General features: G+C 42.5%; 1 protein-coding gene across 3 annotated transcripts in view; it reads right to left on the bottom strand.

Moving 5' to 3' along the window:
* LOC126412420 (uncharacterized) overlaps window positions 1-24,821 on the bottom strand; it is a 379,666-nt gene that overhangs the window by 15,720 nt on the left and 339,125 nt on the right. Inside the window, exon 8 of one of the 3 annotated variants that reach the window (XM_050082009.1) lies at window positions 19,284-19,670. The exons of 1 other annotated variant lie outside the window; for it this stretch is intronic. In XM_050082009.1, the coding sequence (XP_049937966.1) occupies window positions 19,284-19,670 (387 nt within the window). The remainder of the gene's footprint in view (window positions 1-19,283; window positions 19,671-24,821) is intronic. One more of the 3 variants, XM_050082010.1, reaches the window with a different exon arrangement.

Raw genomic sequence — 24,821 nt, 5'->3', positions numbered from 1 at the left:
TAAGGTGTCAACCAAGGATGCACTCTATCATCAATGTTGTTCATGTAACCCATTAACAATATTAGCTAAGTAAGGAAAGTAGAACAACCTTGTGATTCCAACGAAGTTGGCAGAAGACATTAAATATCTTCTTTGTTGCTGACAACTTTCAGACGAAAACATGGAAACATCATTTCATTTAATACTCAATGTTTTTTCATTTAATACTCAATATACCTAAGTGATATAAATGAAGTTCATTGAATTTCTCATAGAAAAATTATTTAATTGCAAATCAGTGTCAACAGTGGGATATTACCACAGGTTACATTCTTGAAATACCGTGGCTGTGACATTGCCCACGACTATGAGTGAGATGTTGAAAATTAGGTATAAATTTTCTCTGAAAGCTAAGACAATTCAGATGCTGGGAAGACACTGTAGCAAAGAAACAGAAATTATATTGTACATATGATAGCTGTGTTGTATGTAAGTGAAACCTGAATACTGTAATGAGGAAGCGTATTTGGGAGGACGTCAGTTCAATTCTGCCCCTAGCCATTCGGATGAAATTTTTTGTGGTTAGTTGAAACCACTTAAGGCAAAAAAAAAAAGAATATCATTGATTTTCTTCTCCCATTGTTCACCATGCGGAGCTTGTGCTCGGCTTCTAATGATCAACAGAAGACATTAGGTTTATACATATAGTAAAGGATTGTTACAAAAAGATATAATACTTCATAAGAAATTATGACAAGTGGAAAACGTGTATTCACAGTTATACACTGAGAGAAAAAAGTGATGGATACCACAGCAAATGGTTGAAACATACATCAGTAATACATGAAACTGCATACGGAAACTAGTTATACAATATACTCACTGGCTAACACGGTGTTGAAGCTTCTAGAAAGGGCTGGACTGTTGAATCAGAATAGGTAACAGAACCTAGTCAATAAAGACATGGGAGCAGCAAACCCACCATTGAGCTTTTTATATATGGCACAGGAGGCAGTGCATCATGTGGGCTGCTCCAATTTCTCGTAAGGTGTTGTACCAGTTTAGCCAGCATTTCATAGGTTAAAGAATACCCTTATTTTGTTTGATAATAAACAATTTGAAATTGTGATGTCACCAACCCATTTGCACATTGTAAGTGCAACTGTTAGCTTTAGCAGGACAAGATAGAAATATTTGCATGTATTCTACAGCTTATTTAAATATTTCTCCAGGCTCACCGAGTGAACTTGTTGAGTTGTTGTAACAAACCATAGCTGCAATCTGTCAAGGTTCCGCGATATTAGATATTTCCACTACAATGTTTTTCATTTTGTTGTTGTTTCAATCAACAAGGCTCTGCTGTGTTTCTAAAATGTGTCCTGTACTTTTGCATCTGATCATTACTCTTGAAAATAGTTATCAAATCATCTTGTTCCAAGAGTATACACCACATCCTCTCTCTCTTTGGAGATCTAAAAGTGTTCAGTGAAGTGGTAATTGTAGCTAAAACTGCATTAAATGTAGAGGTATCTTAAGTGGGAAGAAGATAGCAAGTTACTTTTTGGATATGAATAAACAGCTGTCCTAAACAGAGTATTCTAGGCAATATCCTCAATTTGTCTGTGATCACAAGCTATGGATTCGGAAATATAACTTTGTGTGAGTGAAAAAAAAGGTAAATAGTGCAAAACAGTGTAGGTGATCTGTCATCAAATGCATCAGGGCCACACAGCATGCAGACTCGTATATGTAAATATTTAAGTGCAATCAAATAGAGGTGGCAGCAGAGCTAGTGTGACACATGTAACAAAAGACCTGAAGCATGAGTTCAGTAGAGAGCAAAGCTCTCTCTTGAGTGATACATCTTTGAGTTTCACCACACAAGTTTTGAAACTTGTTTTGCAGTACATTCCAATGCTCTCCCTGCAAGCACAATCACAGGTTGACCAGAATCTCGGCTAGTAATAAACTGTGGAGAAGATATTGTAGACATGTGCAATATTTGAAATCGGTGAGTAGGCCTAGGATCTTGCTGGCCACATCCACAACTCATAACATGCCATATGCTGTATAAGTCTGATACAACCATTACCTCTTGTACCACCGGTGCTTTGGAGTAGGAAGATGATAATTGTGGATATGGTAACAAATGCTGCAGCCTTTGGTAAAGGCGCTGAACTGCCTATCTGTGTAGGTGCAGAAAGAAACGTGGTGTTTGCATGAATACAGTATTCAGAACCCGCATTGTAGGTTACATTGTATCGCTGTGAGAGCAAACTCACCTTCCACAGAAGTGGTGTATGGTGCCTTCAGTCTTCTGCATTAGTTATTTTCATTGTTTGAATGTTGGTATTGTTGAGCAGTGTACTGTCATTATTTCGCTAACACGGACATGCAGAGAGAGAGAGAGAGAGAGAGAGTGTGTTTTGTGTGTTGTGGTATTAACAAGAACGCTACAGTGAACTGTGGGCACTAGTGCATGCAGTACACAGATTCCACCAGTCGGTGGCTGGCATGCCAGCTAACACTCAGGAATCCATTACCTTCTTCATTGTGTGTTTGCTGCAGTTGGCTCTCCTACTAATAATCCCTTAAGTTTTTTGTGTGTTTTCAATGGACAAAAGTCTTGGCCATTACAATTGTGAATATCTGGTACATGTGTAATGTAGTTTATTTCCTCTTTATCTAGGATGTGGTTGCATTAATGTAAAAAATATTGCTGGTCTTTTCTTACATGGGTTGGTCTTAAATGGGTGCATTAAGTTAAAACCACAATGTCGAGAAATACGTCATATTTAAGTGGTACTCTAAAGAGAAAAACAAAAGCATGCCAAGATGAAGACGTTAAAAAGACAGTGAAGATTGATACAATTTCCCAGCAAACAACTACATGTCCATAATAAAAATGTACTAAAATTAATAACAGAAGTGAAACTGGAGAAAAATGATGATTTAAAAGTTGAAAATGGAAGTTGGTACAGCTGCAAAAATGAAATGGGGAATGATTCCAACAGCTTGCAATTTCATAGAGGACATGATACCAGTTGTAAAAATGAATCAAATGTAAATTCCAAGGATGCACAATTTGAAAACGGACCACCAGCAACAGATGCCGATTCAGCACCAACTGATTGTTCTTTTCAACTTCAAGATAATCAGCAACCATACCAGACGATTATTCCAAAGTAAACTGAATGAAGAGACTGAACTAAAAGTTATAAATAGCTGGCTGTGCATGTCTCAGGGTTTTTTCCCTAGAGGCACGAAGACAGAAAAGTCATTTAGGCATGGTTATTATTATAATTATACTGACACAGGTTAGAAAATTATCTTTTTTGTGTTCATTGATCTATAGATGGCATCATATCAAGATTCCTGAACTGTAACTTATTTAAATAGTGTAATGTAATCTCAAATTGTTGTGTAGGTGCTCTCTGTTGCATTATTTCTAAGTAGATACCATGTTGCTTGTGGTAAGTTCAATAAATTTAAAGAAAGGGAACAGCTTTTAAAATTATCCTGAGAAAATATGGATACACAAGAAAACCAGCTTAACATTTGACATATGGGTGCTGTCACTGAGAAATCACTGATAATGAGCCACTGTTGCCCATATCAGCCATTTTAGTGAAGCAGTGCACCATTGTCCCCCACAACATCCTTGGCAAGAGCGAGTTCAATGTGCTGCTGGCCTGTGGACATGGGTGCTGATGTCGATGTGTGCTGCACCAGCTCTCCATACACACACATGATGACACTAGTGCCAGCAGCTCTAGGCATTCCTGAGGGTTGCTGCCCTGTCCTGTTGTCGCAAATATCTCTAGCAGGTGGTGGCACGGGAGCAGAACACTTCTTGCGGTGGGTGCGCATGTTGCTGGACTGGCTGAAGGTGGCACCGCAGCGATCACAGCTATAGGGCCGCAGGCCGGTGTGGTGGTTCATGTGTGCCTTCAGGTGATGCTTCTTGGTGAACGCCTTGCCACATTCGCTGCACGAGTACGGCCTGATGCCCGAGTGAATGCGCAGGTGTAGCTTCATGTTACTACGGTCCGCGAACTGCTTGCTGCATATCTGTTTGCAAGATATTTATGTGCCAGATAGTGATTGTATACTGGCCAAGGGACTGGAAAATTTCTAAACATAGGAAGGGAGGAAAGTATGGGTTTATGTCCTGCTGAAGGTGCCCAGTGACTGAAACGGAAGTCTGACACTAAAAAGAATTGTCTGACTAATTGAAAGCAACATAAGTTTCCAGATTGAATCTTATACTCTGTAGCAGAGTAAATGATTTTTTGAAACTTCCTAGCAGAGTGAAACTGTGTGAAGGATCAGAACTTGAACTGGGAACTTTGCCTACTGGCTGAGATATCCAAGTACAACTCAAGGTGTGTGCACGCAGTTTTACTCCCACTTGTACCTCACTCCAATCTTCCAAGCTTCACAAAAATTGTCCTGCTTATCTTGCGGGACTAGCACTCCTGGAAGAAAGGATGTAATGGAAACATTTTCCCATACTATCCTTAGACAAAGCCTTTTTTCACTGCTTGTGCTACAAGATATGAAGTCATATTCTGTGGAGCCTGGAGGTTAGAAGAGAAGAACTGGTAAAAATAAAGCTGTGATGGTAGGTTGTGTGTCATGCCTGGACAGTTCATGTGGAACAGCATTGCCCATAAAAGAAATGGTTCTGGGTTCGTGTCCTAGTCTGGTACACAGTTTTAATCTGCTAGAAAGTGTCGTAACAGAAGTTGATTTATGTGCTACTTCAAAAATAGTTTTGTACAAATACTGAGAGGAGCTTCAAATGCTCTGTTGTGAATATGGAGTTGGAATTGAGAAGAGTTCACCTTCATTATGTATAAATGCAAGCAAATTTCATAAACAGAATACAAAACCAATATTGGATTACTCAATTTGGCACATACTTAGGAACACATTCCTATAAATAAATATCTAAAGGCTACATAGCAAATCATAATGAAATTCAACAAATGTGTTAATTGCATAACATGTAGCCAAGAGTAGTGCATCTGCAAACAGTTTCATATGCAAGAATCACATCTGACCTATACTGCTAGAGTATTTGAAAAAGGGTGGAAGGCTATGATTAATGTCCCATCAATGATAAGGTCATAAGAGGTGAAGTTAAAGCTGGAAATAGGACTAGGAGGAGAAAGGAAACAGACTGCAACATTTTTAATGTTTTTCTGACAGCCTTTTTGGGACAGTGCAGCGAGATGGGAAAAATTGAGTAAGTTTTTTCATGTTTGTTAATTAAAATTGTTTACCTCTAATGTACGTATAAATAATGTTGTTGTTGTTGTTGTTGTTGTTGTTGTCATAGTCGTCTTTAGTCTGAAGACTGGTTTGAAGCAGCTGTCCAAGTTTGTGTATTCTGTGGAGCTCTCTTCATCCCTACGTAACTATTGCTACCATGACCACCTGCAGAAATTTGTCCAGGGGGAATGGGGGTATTGGATGGGCCGCAAGACACTAAAACTGCCAATTTTACATAACTGAGTTGATCAGTGTCGAGACGGCTTATACTACGAGAAATTAAATTGTATAGATGAACTGATGGTTATCCAATCGCTTCTAGAAGTGTATGAGAATTCTGTAATGTAGAAAAGCTCTATGCTTCAGATTCCAGTGGTGGTGGCAAGTAGCCCATCTGGACACCGTCCTCCCTCCTCAACGCCCCCCCTTCCCCTCCCCCACAACCTTTCAGGTCTGTGATTGTAACATAAATCCATTTGAGCCTGCTTACTGTATTCACCCCCTTGATCTCTCTTTAAAAATTTTAGTCTAAACACTTCCATTATGAAATTAACGATGTCTTGATGCCCTAGGATGTATCCTATCAACTGATCCCTTTTTATTTAAGTTGTGCCAAAAATTTGTATTTTTTTCCAATTCTTTACTGTACCTCTTCACAAGCTATTCAGTCTGTGCTACACTATGAGGTCGTTACAGTTAAGAATCTGGTTTAGAAGTCTGTCTTACCATTGTGTAACTTGTCTGACTCCTTCTGGAGTACACAGGCTTGTTTCCTGTCTATAACCTTCATAAATGATTCTTAAACCAAGCATTAGAAATGTCTTAATTATGCTCTGCTCCTCTCTGCCAGTCTATGTTTTCCTGCTAATTTTCCTTCTTGTCTTTTTCCTGCTTTCGAATTCCAGTCCCCAGTCACAATGGAATTTTCATCTCCTTTAATATTTGTATTAATTTCTGATCATATATTCTTTCAGTCTCTCGATAAACTGTGCAGCTCATTGGTATATAAACATTTGCTACTGTAGTGGGTGTTGGCTTAGTATCTATTTTGGCTACGACACTGCATTCAGTGTGCTGTTCATTATAATTATCCATATTCCAATTTTATTATTCATTATTAGACTTATTATTACATTACACCAATTTGACTTTTTGTTGATAACCTTGTAAGGAACTGATCAGAAGTCCTGTTCTGCATGGCACTGCATTTCATTATCTCCCACTGTATCTAACTTCAATCTAGCCACCTCTTCTTCTTCTTCTTCTTCTTCTTCTTCTTTTTCCCCCCCCTCTTGTAACCTACCTACCTTGTTAGTGCTCTAACATTACATGCTACGACCTGTAGAAGGCTGGTTTTGTTTCTCCTGGTGACAGCGTCCAGATGCAAATGGGAGACTATTTTACCTCCAGAATACCCTAGGGGATGCCAATATCATTAAGCCATAAAGTAGCACCACATCTCTCAGAAAATATGACTACTGTAATTTCCTTTTGCTTTCAGGTAATTGCAGTACCAGTGTGGCAAGACCATGACATCTAATATTACAAGGCCATATCAGTCAGTCATCCAAACATTTGCCCCTGGAACTAAGAAAAGGCTTCTGGATTTCTTCAGGAACCAAATGTTTTCTTGCCGTCTCTAGAGATACCTGTCTGATTTGGTTGCACCTACATGATGGCTATCTATATCGTAGAGGTAGGCAAGCCAGCACACCCTGCCCCACATTGGCAAGGGCCTTGGTTCATAGGAAACAATGTAGATGTGTCAAATTTAGTAGAAAGCGGAAGAATGTAATAGTACCAAAATTATGCATCCTAGCAGAGGGTTCTGGTTGCAGACGTGTTTTAGATATCATGGTCGTGATCCCTGATGTTCAAATATTCCCATTAAAGTTTCAGCCATGTCATTGTAGTAATAAATGACGTTATAATGGAATTCCTGACTTAGGCGAAAACAGTACAGTTGTCCACTAACTACCCCATTGGAGAACAGAAAACTTTTCAGCAGCACCACATACTGCACTTAAGTCAATGTCATTTGTCAGAAGAAACATGTAAGTTTTGCTTCAAGTAGTCTGAACCACCTCACGCCATGTTGTGACATTATTCATTCAATGAGGTACACCACAACTGCGAACACAGGTTGTTACAACGAACCAGAGGAAGTAGCAGCAGGTCCGATTCTCAGTACTGCCAGTGAATTTACCTTGATGGGAGAAATGTTTTGATATGTAAACCCATTGTTTTGAAGTTAACTTACAAGTTACTTTAAAAAGGGATGGTTATTCTTATTTGTGAGACTGACATAAAAAATCCGGTAGAGTGATCACATGACCATCCAAACTGCAGTCCAGTGATGCCAGTGTCAAAGTGTAGTGTCTGATTTTACTACATGGGAGCCAAAATGATTGGTATGTGGCCCAGCATTGGTGTCTTTAGAGTTTTATAGAACAGGAGAACATGCACAGTTACAGGCTGTAGATGATCATTATTTACTATTCTGAGGCAGCCATTATTTTTAGGGAGGGGGGAATAGGAAAGATTTGATTGTTCAAGGAGGGGGGAAAAAGTAGAGAGGGAACATGTAAGTGGTAGTGATTTAGTATGAATGTGGGTAGCGAAGAAAGGAGATGGCATGAAGAGTGAACGGGTGCAGGCATGGGCGGCGACAGCTATCCAACTGATAAAAGGCAAACTGCTGAACCATTCTATCTGTATTACTTGACTAGTGTAGATGGGTTGAAGATATTGAGACATTCTGATGAAGGGGTAGAAATAGTAGTAAAGAATTGGGCCATGGTTTTCAGTTCTGGTGTATCATTCGTAAATATGACGAAAACTTCGTTATATGTTTGCTTATTGGGAATGGAAATGCGACGGCTTAAAAAGAAAAAAAGTATGTTGTAGTTATGTTGTTATTCATGCGTTTCCTTCCCAACAGTTAGTCTGCCCTTTAGTTTACAAAATGGTTTTTATTATCTCATATTGTGAGCGATCTTTTAGAATTTGTGGTTAATGTGTATTTCACCGACCCAAAGAAAGAACTGCTGTTCTTCGCAACTGAATTAGTCAGACGTCCTAAGAAAGTCCAGAAGATCGATAGGTCTTATCTCACGAGATTTTGAATGAAAAGTGAAGCTGGCGACCACTACTGTAGATTGAGAACAGTTATCACAGTATAGAAAAACTATTTATTCTCTTTGTTTTGAAACTGATTCCAAACAGTTGTATTTGATGACATTTTGAATTCATTTAAAATAAAGAGAACAAATAGTTGTTCTACATAGCAATAGATGAAGTCCCCCATTTCTTCAGCAAAATGCCTGCGGTCACCCAGCTGTAGGGTGTATTGTAGGCCTATAGCGGCGCATATTTTAGTTTACTGACGGGTTTGTTTTCTGTTGACGACTGCGCCAGAGTGATTGACGCAAATACACAAATGCTACGACTCTCCTCTAATAGTTGTGTCAAACATTTCCGGATAAAAAGAAAAGAAATGGGAAGCTCTCTGAAGAAACGGTCTAATTTTAATAACTTCGTACACTTACTCCATCAGACTGTGTGTAAATGACAGCCTGTGTTAGCCGCTGTTACAGAAGAACTGCACTGCTGCGGTTTCATCAAATGCTCCGCCTCAGGGCTGGGGAACATTCCCAACGTTCCACATCATAGCACAATACTCGCTGCAGTCAGTGATAATCATGACGTCGTCCGACGAAGACCATGCTTTTCCATCACAATGATCAACACCATTTTTGCCCCGAAGAATGTAACTGGAATTGAGTCATCGGCGTTGAACAGGAAAATGAAATCGGCTTTTGCCTGTCGAGCTCAGTATTCTTGTGGCACATTGGCCCCTATCTATCGAAATCCTTAAAAACGCTATATCCGGTAGGTTACTCTGTTGTGGCTTAATTTATCCGCAGATTGTATTGTTCAAGGTCTGTCGTTGACTCAAAGGAAATACCTACGTAAATAACACAATTTGTTTAATTGTTATTATGTGTGTTGTTAATCCTGAAACCGTGAGAACGAAACTTTAAGCCTCTTGTAAAGGAAGTGTTGCATTTCGTTCGGACTTTCGAGCAGGACAGGAAATAGCACCGATATCCCCCCCTCCCTTTTCGTCGCCTCATCCAAATATGCTGCTTTAAAGAGGGCTTAACACTTTGCACACGTTTGAAAAAGAGTCACATTACATGCCCCTCGCGCCGCCATGATAAGGAGAGAACCAACTAATCACACGACTGTTATTTCTGATACAACCAGCTGGAATCAATCACCTTTAAAAAAAATAACGGCAACATTCTAATTTATCATCTGCTACATGTCAAAGGGCACAATTCATACCAATCCTTCCTGAGCGAGTATGAATACGCCGACACACACGAAAAAGACAGACAAGATATTATGCATAACAGCCTAACATTTAAAAACCCATGTGAATCAAATTAGCCACACGTTTTGCCTGAAAGGGATCTGACCGATCTTGTTCAAGACTTAGATTTGTCGAAAAAACAGGCTGAACTTCCTAGCTTCTAGATTATAATGTTACAATGTTATTTTGCCCTACAGTCCAGTATCTCCATGTGCTTTTCTACTTCTCAAAGGAATGTGCCATGGTTTTCTGTAATGTTGTGAGCACGGTATCACTGTAAACGAGGGACGACATTTCATATATTTAGCAAAGTTACACTGACTAGTAGTTTTGAACAATGAGAACAAATCACCTTTTGTCTTTGGTCATGCATCTAACCAGGAGGAGACGCAAGAATTTTGAACCACTGCTCACACTTAACGTGAGAAACACAAATACTGTATTGTGTATGTGAAGACTTAATGATAATTTTAGTTCTACTTGGTATGCAGCGCGGGTACACAGATCTCTGCTGCTTTTATGAGAATGAAATAGTGAAGAACGTGCAAAAAAAAAAAAAAAAAAAAAAAAAATCGCAACTGTAGGAACAATTTCCTGCTCGAAATGAACGACAACTTGGACAGAAGTGTGTGTTGGTCCCAAAAAACCCGATGCACATTCAGTTGGGTCTCCTTGAAAACTCAAAGCTATGGAAAAAATACCACATGGACACAAGTATCGAACGATCGCAAATAACGGTAGCAATAAATTTATTACTTTAAATTTGGGAAGAAATGGGCGAAAACACTTTCTTCGTTTGTCATATGATATTTAACAAATGGTATAGCTGTCTTTGCAGGTGGTTGCAAGAACTTTTGAGGCGGCCATACGGCAGAAAAGTATTCAAACTTTGCACGTGAACTATTGAAATAATATCGTCGAATGTGACACTATGTGACTTTTAATATACATGTAACGGATTTCTGTTTAACAATGTGTGTTAACAGGAAGCGAAAGATACGATAAATGATCGGTAGACGAGAAGAGACTGGGTAGCGCTGCTGCATGGCTTTAGGAGACACCGCAGCCTGGATCGACACACGACATTTGCCAAGTCTGGCAAGGAAGACCTGGCCAACCATCGGTTGCTGTCTGCATCAGAGAATGATAGAGAACAATCCACACTGTTCCATTATTAATGCAACCAGCTACAGTATCACATCAAGACGTTTTCGCAAAATGACCTACTGTTTCAGTTTCGATATCCCTAACACGATATCGTCTCCTCGGTTTCACTACGCCTTGCGACAAAAATAAGCTCTGGCGTTCTCTTGCACTAGTCGGAGTGGTAAACACTTACTCGACACATCTTTCACGCCCGACTTTTTCCATCTTGCATGCCAGCTTTCACCACGCAGTGAAAGTGTTGCACCGACACATGAAATTGCAGTTTAAAGTATATTTCGTTTGTAAAGAGAACCAAAATGTCTTTTTCCGTTGATACTGGGCGTCGTAAGCAACTCATGATAAGCAATATTTGAGTGCGCTCACTATATTTAGAGGTAGAGATGTAAATGTGGAAACTCAGTTTCTTTTTGCTGTATAAAAGAAATGTTTAATTCTCTTTCAGCTTCAAAAATTAGCCAAAGCTAATTCATAATATTTTAGCAATGAATGTAATATTATGAAACACAAAAACTAAATATGTTAAAAATTTAAAAAGAAATATTTTCTGCTTACACAACTCACTAATTTTTCAAGAATTGCGGGTAATGTGGAAACGCCTTAAAATTATGGGAAACTGACTGCTTCGAACGAGAACTACTCACATTAAAAATGTTAGAAACTATTTTATTTTATATTAAATTTAAATTACACAAAAATATTTTTAAACGCAACTGTAATAGAAAAATGTTTCATAAGCGAAGTTCACTTGCAAAGATCGCGTATGTAAATATCTCCTTCATTTATGCCACACAAAGAGTGACTGCACTCCTCACACACTACATGCTTAATCCACAATTCTCTCCTAACGTCCATGGAAAATGCGCCTCCACAAAAAATACAAATGGCATCATCTTCCGTAGGTTTTTCTTCTCCAACTGGGAGATCCAAATCTGACTCGCCTGAAGAGACAGTTGATGCACTGGGTTCTTCATCTGAATCTTCAGATAACTTAAGCCGTTTCTTGCATGGTTTTCTAGGAGGAGCTTCACGTTTTTTCTTGCTTTTGACAGGTGCCTTCTGTGTACCCTTCAGTAAGGAGATTTCAAGGCGTGTTTTATAAGGATAAGATGTCAAAACAATTGATGAACCTGGCTTACGACCTCTGTTGGAAAGCCTCCTCTTTAGAGGAGGGATTAGCATGATATCTTGTGGAGACACACACGTGTTTGATGAGGTATTTGACAACAATGTTGACCTTCCGCTTTCTCTTTGACCATCTTCACTTGGGCTGTCAGTTGTCACAGGTCTGAATGCGTTCTGAGTGTCCTCTTGTCTGGAGATGCTGGATTCTCATAAGTTCCTCTCAGACTTCTGGCCTCATCTAAAGCCAACGTGGCAGCTATAAAGTCGATTTCTCCAAAAACAGTCATGTCACATTGGAAAATTCCACTCTCCAAAAATCCTTTTGCAACAATAGAGCTAGTCTGGCACTTCAGGTAGGCTTTTCCAAACAACTCAGATATGTCATATGGTCCTAAGGGCCGGCTGTTGTGCCGCAACCATTGGCGAACTTACTTAGCGTAATAGGTTTGTAGAGTACCCATAAATGTCTTATCAAGTGACTGAGTTTTATGAGAGGTGTGAGGCGGGATTCTCACGATTGTAACATGGTTCTCCCTTGCACGTTCCAGAACTTGAAGGTTTCTGGCATGACTGTTATATCCATCAAGAATTAACAACATAGAATATTCTTTTGAGGGATGTGCCTTAGAAATGAAGTGGTCAAACCACTCGGAGAAGAGTTCAGTTTGAATCCACCCTGAAGGATGGCATTTACTAATTGTTGCAGGTGGTGCTCCTTTCGGTAGAGTATCAGTCCAGTTCTTCCTGGGGAAGATCGTCATTGGTGGTATGAAAGTACTGCCAGCGCTCATACAGCATATGACAGTCTCCAGGGATCCTCGCTCTGCTGATGTGAGGGCACCTACTTGACGTTTACCTTTCAGTCCAATTACATGTGGTATTCTGCTCTGGACGACAGAGAGCCCAGTTTCGTCCACATTGTACACACAATCAGCACTATAGGAGTGTTTACTGTACTCAGCTTCCAAAATGTCAAAAAACTTATCTACAGCTTCCTTGTTGAATCCGTTTGCTCTCGAGAATGAGGTCCCCATAGGTTTGTGGGTTGAGAGTTTATTTTTGTGTTGTCTAAGAAAGAGGTCAAACTAAGCTCTACGTGCAGCATTTGAAGTAAAAGGATGATTAATATTATTTCTTTCCGTCAGCTGATATGCTATTCTCTTGACATCTAATATGGTAAGACCATAGAAGCGATTATCCATTTCAAAGAGATACTGTACCAACTGTTTCTCAATAGCATCAGGTACTACAGGCTTATGTCCAAGTCTCAAAGAAACATATTCTTCAGGTGGCATATCACTATGCAAAAACCTTTGAAGTGTCGTCTGAGGTTCACTGAAAGCTTTTACTGCTCTTCTTAACCCAATCTGCTTTTCCCTTAAGGCTCTTATAGCCTTAATCTTGTTTTAGCATCCCACTAGAAAAAGGTGTAGAAAATGCGTGAACGTAAAATGCATCACTGTCACAGCGTTTGTTGTTCAACTGACTGCTATTCCTCTATCATGACAAATAGGAACTATTGCAACAATTTCTGGCTGCCCTGCTAGAGTGCAGCACTCTGCAGGCCAGATACTAGACGTTTCCACATTACCCACACGCTTCCACATTTACACCCCTACCCCTACACAATAAAAAACGAAATGGCACGTATCCGTCGAAACAGAAGAAGAAATTCGCCCGACGATTCTTAGACGAAACATGCGGTATTTACAACGTAAATCACCCAAAAATTTCACCGCTGCATTAACTCTTGTATCAATCGAAATAAATTGTCTGGAGGTTTTTCTAACGGAGAACTATGTACTTTTTTAATGGCATTCGAAAGTTCTTGAAGACACGATTGCAGTTATATAATGATCGTTAATATTGGCTTTTAAAGTGTTCGCAAAAATATCGAAGAAATATGCTAAAAGTGGGAGTCGAGGTGGCCAGAATCGACTGTTGCGATGGAAGCACCGCGAAGTTGGACTTACAAACCAGGCCCTTGTGGTATCAAGCCTTTCGACTGATTAACTGTTTCCACAAAAGCTATTCGCCTAATCATGACTATGTATACAAATTTAAAATAGTTTTTTAAGCCCCTTCTGATACACTAGAAGTTAGCGTAGAGTGTTGTTTATAACAATTGAAGCTGACCATGTATCAGCCTCATATAAAATAAGGCCAAGAGGAAAAACTTATCTCGGTAGCATAAACCTATTTTCCGGCTGCATATAACGACGGAACCTTGCATGACAGCCCCACTAGGCAGAATTTCTACCACAGTAGACTATTCTGGCCGTCCTTGCTTTTCAACTTAGTTTTGCGAAAAAGTTTCAACGCCAACATTAACGAGAATTATATCACTGTGTTTAACTTTCCAAGAACATTCGACTCCCATTGATATTATTTATCTTGAATGAGATTTTCACTCTGCAGCGGAGTGTGCGCTGATATGAAATTTCCTGGCAGATTAAAACTGTGTGCCCGACAGAGACTCGAACTCGGGACCTTTGCCTTTCGCGGGCAAGTGCTCTACCAACTGAGCTACCGAAGCACGACTCACGCCCGGAAGGTAGGAGACGAGGTACTGGCAGAAGTAAAGCTGTGAGTACCGGGCGTGAGTCGTGCTTCGGTAGCTCAGTTGGTAGAGCACTTGCCCGCGAAATGCAAAGGTCCCGAGTTCGAGTCTCGGTCGGGCACACAGTTTTAATCTGCCAGGAAGTTTCATTATTTATCTTCATTAAAATGTGCTTCAGCATCTCGACTGGTATAAGAGTTGAGAGAATTACCCATGTAACAAAATAACTTGCCTTCTGCGTACTGTCATTTCCCGAAAATTTCGATTCGGTATCTTGAAGCGTAGAGGAAATAAAAGGGGTACGGTACAAGTTTTATTGATTCTAATTCTGCAAGGGAGAAAATGTGGAAATGAAGCAAGCGAAAATCTAAGCATAAATATAAAAATGAGACTGACCAATGAGAAATGGCAAGACGAAGATTGTAAGGATGTAGAAGCATACGCAACTAGGGGAAAGATAGATGCCGCCTATATGAAAATTAGAGAGACCGTCGGAGACCTTTGTGAATATTAAGAGCTCAGACGGCAAGGTATTACGGGACAAAGAAGGGGAAGCTGAAAGGTGGAACAAACCTTCAGAAGTGGCAAAATGGACCAAAACAAGAAAAAGTCTAGTAAACATGGGTGCGTTAAAATGCATACCTTAAGAACTATGAGAACTTGTTCAGTAGAAGAGATGTATAGCACAGTAGCAATGATCAAGAAGCGCTCATAGCTCTCAAGGTACACATTTTAGAATCAATATTCATCCACACTTTTTTTTCTTTTTTCGGCCCTTACTACAACCTCTGAAAGTTTGTCAATGTAGCTGTGGTTGACCCTGTGTAGAAGGGCTGTGCGAGGGAAATGAACTTGAAGACAATATTTTTGAAACGGAGGAGGAAGTAAACGAAGATGAAATGGGAGTTAAGATATCTTGAGAAGAATTAGACGTAGTGCCGAAAGACGTAAATCTTAATACGACCCCTGGAGTTGAAGATATTTCCTCAGACTTATTGAGATCCTCGGGAAAGCCAGCCTGTGTGTAAATATGTACCCCCACACTTACCGAAGAAATTAGTAAGTCTATTTCCAAAGAAGGCAGATGCTGACAAGAGTGAATATGACTGCAATGTCATTATAATAAGTAATGCCTGCTAAACACTGACACAAATTATAAATAGTGGAATGGAAAAAACTGGTAAAAGTCGACCTCGGGCCGCATCAAATTGAGTTTGGGAGACGTACGAGAACACACGAGGCAATACTGACCCCACAGGTTATCTTATAAGATAATTAAAGAAAGGAAAATTTATTTTCACAGCACATATAGATTTCGAGAAAGCTGGAATACGGTCTTTGACATTTTGAAGGTAGCAAGTATGAAATACGGACAGCGAAACATGATACACAACTTGTGCAAAAACCAGACTGCAGTTATAGAGTGTGGAAGCACACGAAAAGGAAGCAGTGCTTAAGAAGGGAGTGAGAAGGCTGTATCATATCCCCAATGTTATTCAGTCTGTACGTTGAGCAATCAGTAAAGGAAACCGGAAGAAATTTGGAAAGGAGTTCGGAATTGATGGAGAAGAACTGAAATATTTGATGTTTGCGATGCCACTGTAATTATGTCAGACAGAGCAAAGGACATGGAAGAGCAGTTGAACGGAATTGATAGTGCCTTGAAAGGAGGTTATAAGAGAGCCATCAAAAAAAGTAAAACAAGAGTAATGGCCTGGAGTCGATTTAAATCAGGTTACACTGAGGGAAGTGGATTAGGGACTGGGAACTGAAAGTAGTAGACGAGAAGCTTTTGAGGTATATTGGTACAGAAAAATACTGAGGTTAGATTAATAAATGAGACTGTATCGAAATGGAGCAAAAAGAAAACATAACTAGAGTAATAGAGGCGAGGCCTGAAGGAACTGTTAATTTACTTGTGGAGGGAAATGTGTGCGCGCGCTTTTGTGTGTATGGGGGGGATTGTAGAAGGAGACCAAGGGATGACCAGAGTATGCAGGTTCCAATGGATGTAGGTTGCGACGTTTATTCATAGTTGAGATAGTTGAGGCTTGCACAGAACAGAACAGCATGCAGAGTTGTATGAAACCAGCCTGCCCCCTTTTGGGGGAAAAGACTATTTTAAGCACTCTAGGTAAATGATTACAAATATTAGTTCACGCGTCACATTCGCGTCCAAACACAGGAAGAGTTGGGCTAGGAAATGCCTTCCACCCCTCCCTCTCCTATACTGCCCAATCTAACGTGGTGGGGTGGGCGCCGCAACTGAGGCATTCATTTCGTCTGAAAGTGTAGTGAAAGAAGCAAATGATCCTACGAGGAGCGTTCAATAAGTAATGAAACACATTATGTTTCTCGGCCAGTTTCGTTTGAAATAATGCGGAACTTGTTGCCGCTTTAGCTACTATTGTTTCATGAATTTTCGATAGGTAGCTACGCTATACATAGCCTTCAGAGTGGTGTTTATAACGGTGGTGCGTTTCAAGTAGAGAGCTGTCATTGATTTTCTTTTGGCGGAAAACCAGTACATTGTAAATATTCTTAGTTGTTTGCAGAAAATCTGCGGAGACCGGGCAGTGAATAAAAGCACCGGTGAGTCGTTAGGCGAGGCGTCTCTCGACATAGCAACGAGATCGCGCAAACCTGTCCGATTTCCCGTGTGCCGGAAGGCCCCAACACAGCTGAGACTTCTGCAGTTTTGGAACGTGCGGACACACTCATTCGAGAGGATCGATGGATCACGATTAAACATCTCCCTGCTCAACTGGACGTCTGTGTTGGCAGTAATGACACACTCGTCCACCAGCTGGGGTACTCAAACGTTTGTGCCCACTGGGTTCCCCGCCGCCTAACGGCAGACCATCTAGAACAACGAAGGACCATCTGTGCGGAATTGCTTCTGCGTTACTAGGCTGATCGTTGAAAATTTTTTGTCGAACATCATCTCAGGCGATGAAACAAGGGTTTCCCAATTCGAACCGGAAACGAAACTGCAATCCATGGGGTGGCGCCGCACTACCTCTCCTCTGAAGAAAACGTTCAAAGCCATACATTCCGGCAGTAAAGTCATGGCGACCGTCTTCTGCGACTCTGAAGGAGATGCTGTGTTTGATGTCCTTTCTCATGGTGCAATGATCAACTCTGAAGTGTACTGTGCTACCCTCAGGAAACTGAGCGTGTTCGTCGCCACCAAGAGGCAAACGAACTCTCGTTCTCCATGACAACACAAGGTCTCGCAGAAGTCTGCGCCTTCGAGAGGAGCTTACAAAGCTTCATTGGTCTGTTTTTTCTCAAGCAACCTACCGTCCTGATTTCGGGCCTTCCGAGTTACATCTGTTTGGCCCAATGGAGGACGCACTCCACGGGAAGTGGTACGTGGATGATAGGTAGTTATTGATGCAGCAAGACGTTGGCTCCCCTGTCGATCAGTGGGGTGGTACCATGAGGGCACACAGGCTTTCTCACAAGGGAACCTCCCCATCGCACCCCCCTCAGATTTAGTTATAAGTTGGTATAGTGGATAGGCCTTGAAAAACTGAACACACATCAATCGAGAAAACAGGAAAAAGTTGTGTGGAATTATGAAAAAAATAAACAAAATATACAAACTGAGTAGTCCATGTGCAAGATGGGCAACATCAAGGCCAATACACGTTCAGGAGTGCCGTGGTCCCGTGGTTAGCGTGAGCAGCTGCAGAACGAGAGGTTCTTGGTTCAAGTCTTTCCTCGAGTGTAAATTTTACTTTCTTTATTTTCGCAAAGTTATGATTTGTCGTTCGTTCATTGACGTCTCTGTTCACTGTAATAAGTTTAGTGTATGTGTTTTGCGACCGCACCGCAAAACCGTGCGATTAGTAGACGAAAGGACGTGCCTCTCCAATGGGAACCGAAAACATTTGATCGCAAGGTCATAGGTCAACCGATTCCTCCACAGGAAAACACGTCTGATATATTCTATACGGCACTGGTGACGGCATGTGCGTCTCATGACAGGAATATGTTGTCGACCCACCTAACTTGTACACTTGGCGAATGGGTAAAAAGATTCTTCTACCTTGCCCGATTTAGGTTTTCTCGTGGATGTGGTAATCACTCCCAAAAAAGTGATGAAAACATAAGAGTTTGTCACATAAACTGCAACAAATGAATGAAACAGCTTCACAGTCGCACAGTTTTCTCTGTGCTCTGTCAAAACATCTTTTTAACGTTTTTACATTTTTCCGTCTGTAGACCGTCAAATCCTGCATATGTCCAAGCAAATCTGAACATGTCCTGGAATTTTGGAGAGCGAAGTTGATTATGTGTGAGTGCTTGAACTTTGATAATTGTCTGAAAATAAAAAAAATAAACTTTTCACTCGAGGGAAAACTTGAACCAGGGACCTCTCGTTCCGCAGTTGCTCACGCTAACCACGGGACTAGGGTGCTCCTCAGCTCATATTATCCTTGATGTTGCCTATCTTGCGCATGGACTACTCAGTTTGTATATTTTGCTTATTTTTTTCATAGTTCCACACAACTTCTTCCTGTTTTCTCGATCGATGTGTGTTCAGTTTTTCAAGGCCTATCCACTGTGCCAACTTATAGCTAAATCTGAGGGGGGTGCGATGGGGAGGTTCCCTTGTCAGTGAGCGGCGAAGGCGAAGATTGTGTTGAAAAATAAGGCTTTATAGCCAAAAGAATGGGGAATAATACGGTGTATTGGAAACCTGAATAAAACCAACCTGATTTCAGAAAAAAAATTGTGTTGCAGTTACTAATGAACGTGCCTTGTACTGTAGAGTTGGCAGAGTGATATTACCTCGCAGGTGAATGGCTTCTCGCCGGTGTGCGTGCGCATGTGCTGCTTGAGCAGCATCTTGCGGGAGAAGGCCTTGTCGCAGAGCGCGCAGGCGTGCGGCCGCTCACCCGTGTGCGTGCGCACGTGCATATTGTAGGCGACGCGCTGGTTGAAGCGCCGGCCGCAGTCTGCACACGCGTACTCCTTGCGGTTGCGGTGGATCTTCATGTGCGAGCTGAGGTAGCCTCGGTCGTTGAACACCTTGCCGCACTCGGTGCAGGCGGCCGCGAACTCGCGTGTGCCCGCGTGCACCGACATGTGGTACTTGTAGTTGCGCAGTTGGCTGAACGCCTTGCCGCACTGCGGGCAGCGGTGCGGCTTCTCCCCCGTGTGCGTGCGTCCGTGCGCCTGTCAACGGGAACACAGAGCTGCCGGTAAGCCGAGATGTGTCTTCCTGCTGTAAACATTGCTGGGAGAACATTGTGGACTAGGAATTAAGCGGATACTTAGTTACTGTTCCATAGGTCATGCCCACGATAAACATTCAGACATGCCAACTCTCCTGGTTTAAGCAGGAGACTCCATATTTTTCCTTATTCCTCCTGATCTCCCGACCGTGAAGACCGATCTCCCGATTTTCAGAGCAGTTTCAGTACTTTCCTTACTATTTGAAAATCATGCCCCTTCGATATATTGGTGGATGACAATGTATGGCTGCTACTTGTCTATGTTAACTTGGAAGATTCGTGCGGTGGCTGTCGGGAGCGGCAGTAGGCGTAGCTCGCGCTTCGTATCTACAAGGAAGTAAGGAACTTATCGTTGGCAGCGTTCGGAGACAAATGAATATCTTTCAGCCAGTGCCAATTTCCTTCACTTCTGGTAGCATCAGTGCAATCGTCAAGTTATTGTGGACAACGAGTAGTCGATAGTCGTTCCAAACGAAGTGATTGCGTTGTTCTTTCTACAAGGAAGTTTTGCCAAGTTGGGGGATTTCCTCCTAAATTTAGGGGGAATTAAGCTGCCTGGGGGAAATTAGAGGGATATACACTCCTGGAAATTGAAATAAGAACACCGTGAATTCATTGTCCCAGGAAGGGGAAACTTTATTGACACATTCCTGGGGTCAGATACATCACATGATCACACCGACAGAACCACAGGCACATAGACACAGGCAACAGAGCATGCACAATGTCGGCACTAGTACAGTGTATATCCATCTTTCGCAGCAATGCAGCCTGCTATTCTCCCATGGAGACGATCGTAGAGATGCTGGATGTAGTCCTGTGGAACGGCTTGCCATGCCATTTCCACCTGGCGCCTCAGTTGGACCAGCGTTCGTGCTGGACGTGCAGACCGCGTGAGACGACGCTTCATCCAGTCCCAAACATGCTCAATGGGGGACAGATCCGGAGATCTTGCTGGCCAGGGTAGTTGACTTACACCTTCTAGAGCACGTTGGGTGGCACGGGATACATGCGGACGTGCATTGTCCTGTTGGAACAGCAAGTTCCCTTGCCGGTCTAGGAATGGTAGAACGATGGGTTCGATGACGGTTTGGATGTACCGTGCACTATTCAGTGTCCCCTCGACGATCACCAGTGGTGTACGGCCAGTGTAGGAGATCGCTTCCCACACCATGATGCCGGGTGTTGGCCCTGTGTGCCTCGGTCGTATGCAGTCCTGATTGTGGCGCTCACCTGCACGGCGCCAAACACGCATACGACCATCATTGGCACCAAGGCAGAAGCGACTCTCATCGCTGAAGACGACACGTCTCCATTCGTCCCTCCATTCACGCCTGTCGCGACACCACTGGACTGGAGGCGGGCTGCACGATGTTGGGGCGTGAGCGGAAGACGGCCTAACGGTGTGCGGGACCGTAGCCCAGCTTCATGGAGACGGTTGCGAATGGTCCTCGCCGATACCCCAGGAGCAAGTGTCCCTAATTTGCTGGGAAGTGGCGGTGCGGTCCCCTACGGCACTGCGTAGGATCCTACAGTCTTGGCGTGCATCCGTGCGTCGCTGCGGTCCGGTCCCAGGTCGACGGGCACGTGCACCTTCCGCCGACCACTGGCGACAACATCGATGTACTGTGGAGACCTCACGCCCCACGTGTTGAGCAATTCGGCGGTACGTCCACCCGGCTTCCCGCATGCCCACTATACGCCCTCGCTCAAAGTCCGTCAACTGCACATACGGTTCACGTCCACGCTGTCGCGGCATGCTACCAGTGTTAAAGACTGCGATGGAGCTCCGTATGCCACGGCAAACTGGCTGACACTGACGGCGGCGGTGCACAAATGCTGCGCAGCTAGCGCCATTCGACGGCCAACACCGCGGTTCCTGGTGTGTCCGCTGTGCCGTGCGTGTGATCATTACTTGTACAGCCCTCTCGCAGTGCCCGGAGCAAGTATGGTGGGTCTGACACACCGGTGTCAATGTGTTCTTTTTTCCATTTCCAGGAGTGTATGTTACAGGAGGGAAAAATATTTAGGGTTACTACCATCCCCTCCCCGCCCCGCCCCTCCACTCTACAATTTCATTGTTGACTCCCTTTTACCGCCCCACCCACCCCGCTCGCTTACCCGACAGTGTGACAAATTATTTAGGGGAATTTGAAGTGCAATATAGGGGGAAACGGTGCACCAGGGTTGGCATCATTGCTACATGACCGTTGTCTAGAACGTAAGACCATTGTGTTCTCGGTTCTGCTGCGTGATTTGTATACTCTGTAGTAGTTGTTAGCTGCGTATCATGGAGGTGTTGATTATTTTTTGTGCAGGATGGCGAAGAAATACGATGCACTGTTCAGAAACGTATATAAGGAAAACTTTCCATGTTAAAGTGAATCGAGGAAGGGACAAACTTAGGCATTTTGTAGTGTATGTAGATGTGACTTTTCAGTGGCTCATGGCGGGAAATGCGGCATTCTTAAACATGTACAAACTAAAAAACACAAGGAGAGTGTCCATTGTGTAGAACGGGACCATAAACTTAACTTCTCGTGTAAACTCCAAAATGTAGATTCTGTGCCGAATGCCGAGGCTTTATTTACCTCATTTATTGTAGAGCATAACTTGACTATAAACTGTGCCGACCACGCTGGGTCTTTGCTTCGCAAAATGTTTCCCGATTCTGAAATTGCGAAACAATATGGGTGTGCCAGGTACAGGTACTGAATTATTGCAACTTTGACAGGGATGTCACAATAGTACAGCGCTAAAATTCTCCTGATTTTTCACTTTTGAAAGTTGGCATGTCTGAACATTACACGTTGTGCAGTGTGTCGACAGAACGCCAGAACAAACACACACACACACACACACACACACACACACACACACACACACACACACACTCACAAAACTATATATGAGTCACTTATACGTAACACCCATTTTATTTCGTGAACGGATCCAGATACCGAAACGCGGTTTTCACCAAATGATAGTACACTAAGGAGCATGCAGTTTGATATGTGATAAAGTGTCTCAACTCTCGTAACAATCGAGATGTTGAATCCAGTATGATTTTTTATACTGAATGATGTACTTTTTTTTAACGGCATCTGGAAGCACTTGAAAAGACGAATTCAGTGATACACTCCTTGTTAATGGTGAGACTGAAACTCTTCGCAAAAGGATCCGAGAAACCTAAAAAATTGGAAGCAGTGAGGCCAGAGCCAGGTACTGCGGTTTAAACACCGTAAAGCAGAACTCTCATGCGAGTTACACTGTGTGATCAAAAGTACCCGGACACCTGACTGAAAATGATGTACAAATTCGTGGCGCCGTCCATCGGTAATGCTGGAATTCAATATGGTGTTGGCCCGCCCTTAGCCTTGATGACAGCTTCCACTCTCACAGGCATACGTTCAATCAGGTGCTGGAAGGTTTCTTGGGGAATGGCCGCCCATTCTTCACGGAGTGCTGCATTGAGGAGAGGTATCGATGTCGGTCGGTGAGGCCTGGAATGACATCGGCGTTCCAAAACATCCCAAAGGTGTTCTATAGGGTTCAGGTCAGGACTCTGTGCAGACCAGTCCATTACAGGGATGTTATTGTCGTGCAACCACTCCGCCACAGGCCGTGCATTATAAACAGGTGCTCGATCTTGTTGAAAGATGCAATCACCATCCCTGAATTGCTCTTCAACAGTGGGAAGCAAGAAGGAGCTTAAAACATCAATGTAGGCCTGTGCTGTGTTAGTGCCACCAAAAACAACAAGGGGTGCAAGCCCCCTCCATGAAAAACACGACCACACCATAACACCACCGCCTCCGAATTTTACTGTTTGCAATACACACGCTGGCAGATGACGTTCACCGGGCGTTCGCCGTACCCACACCTGTCATCGGATAGCCACAATGTGTATCGTGATTCGTTACTCCACACAACGTTTTTCCATAGTTCAATCGTCCAATGCTTACACACCTTACACCAAGCGAGCCATCGTTTGGCATTTACTTGCGTGATGTGTGGCTTATGAGCAGCCGCTCGACCACGAAATCCAAGTTTTCTCACATACCGCCAAACAGTTTGGAATTCCTGTGTGATGGTCTGGGTAGGTGTCAGCCTATTACACATTACGACCCTCTTCAACTGTAGGCGGTCTCTGTCAGTCAACAGACGAGGTCGACCTGTATGTTTTTGCAATGTACTTGTCCCTTCACGTTTCCACTTCACTATCACATCGGAAACAGTGGACCTCGGGATGTTTAGGAGTGTGGAAATCTCGCGTACGATACAAGTGACACCCAATCACCTGACCACGTTCGAAGTCCGTGAGTTCTGCGCAGCGTCCCATTCTACTCTCTCATGATGTTAAATGACTGCTGAGTTCGCTAATGTGAAGTACCTTGGCAGTAGGTGGCAGCACAATGCACCTAATATGAAAAACATATATCTTTGGGGATGTCCGGATACTTTTGATCACATAGTGTGATAGGCGTAGGCTTCCAAAATTAAACCTCATTTCGTATACGTCGTAGATACAGGGTCAGCTATGATTTTTGTTAAGGTATGGAACTACGGCACATGCTAGCTTGTGGCGCATCGGATGGACCTTAGGAAAACTATTTCAAAGAAGTGTACGTTTCTAGGTTTTTGTGGAAACAGCTACAGTTTGGTCAGGCAGTTTTCCATTTAAACCCTCCCGGTTGCTTCTTATTTGTCAAAGCCGAAACAGAAACACCGGTTATTCATGCTTCAGAATGATAAACAGCGATATTCAAAGAAAGAACGAAACTGCTTTATTAACTTCCTTAGATTTGAAACAAAAAAAAAAAAAAAAAGACAATACCTGACCTGTCTTTGCCAGACGCCTGAATGCTTCTTAAAGTAAACCACCTGCTGTCGGACAAATGTGTTCATAAACACTACTTGAAATTTTAGTTAGACGGAACACTCATTAAATAAACTAAGCAATTTATTCAAAATGACTGACGACATTCACCCACAAAATGAAAGCTTTACACTTTATTTACGAGTAAGTGTGTGTTTAAATAGTTTATCATCGATTGCAGAGCATATTTGCAATGCCGTTCGCGAGATAAAT

Source organism: Schistocerca serialis, chromosome 7 (genome assembly GCF_023864345.2).
Source record: "Schistocerca serialis cubense isolate TAMUIC-IGC-003099 chromosome 7, iqSchSeri2.2, whole genome shotgun sequence".
NCBI lineage: Eukaryota > Metazoa > Arthropoda > Insecta > Orthoptera > Acrididae > Schistocerca > Schistocerca serialis.
The sequence above is the reverse complement of the archived record's forward strand: the minus strand, read 5'-3'. Positions and strand labels throughout refer to the sequence as shown.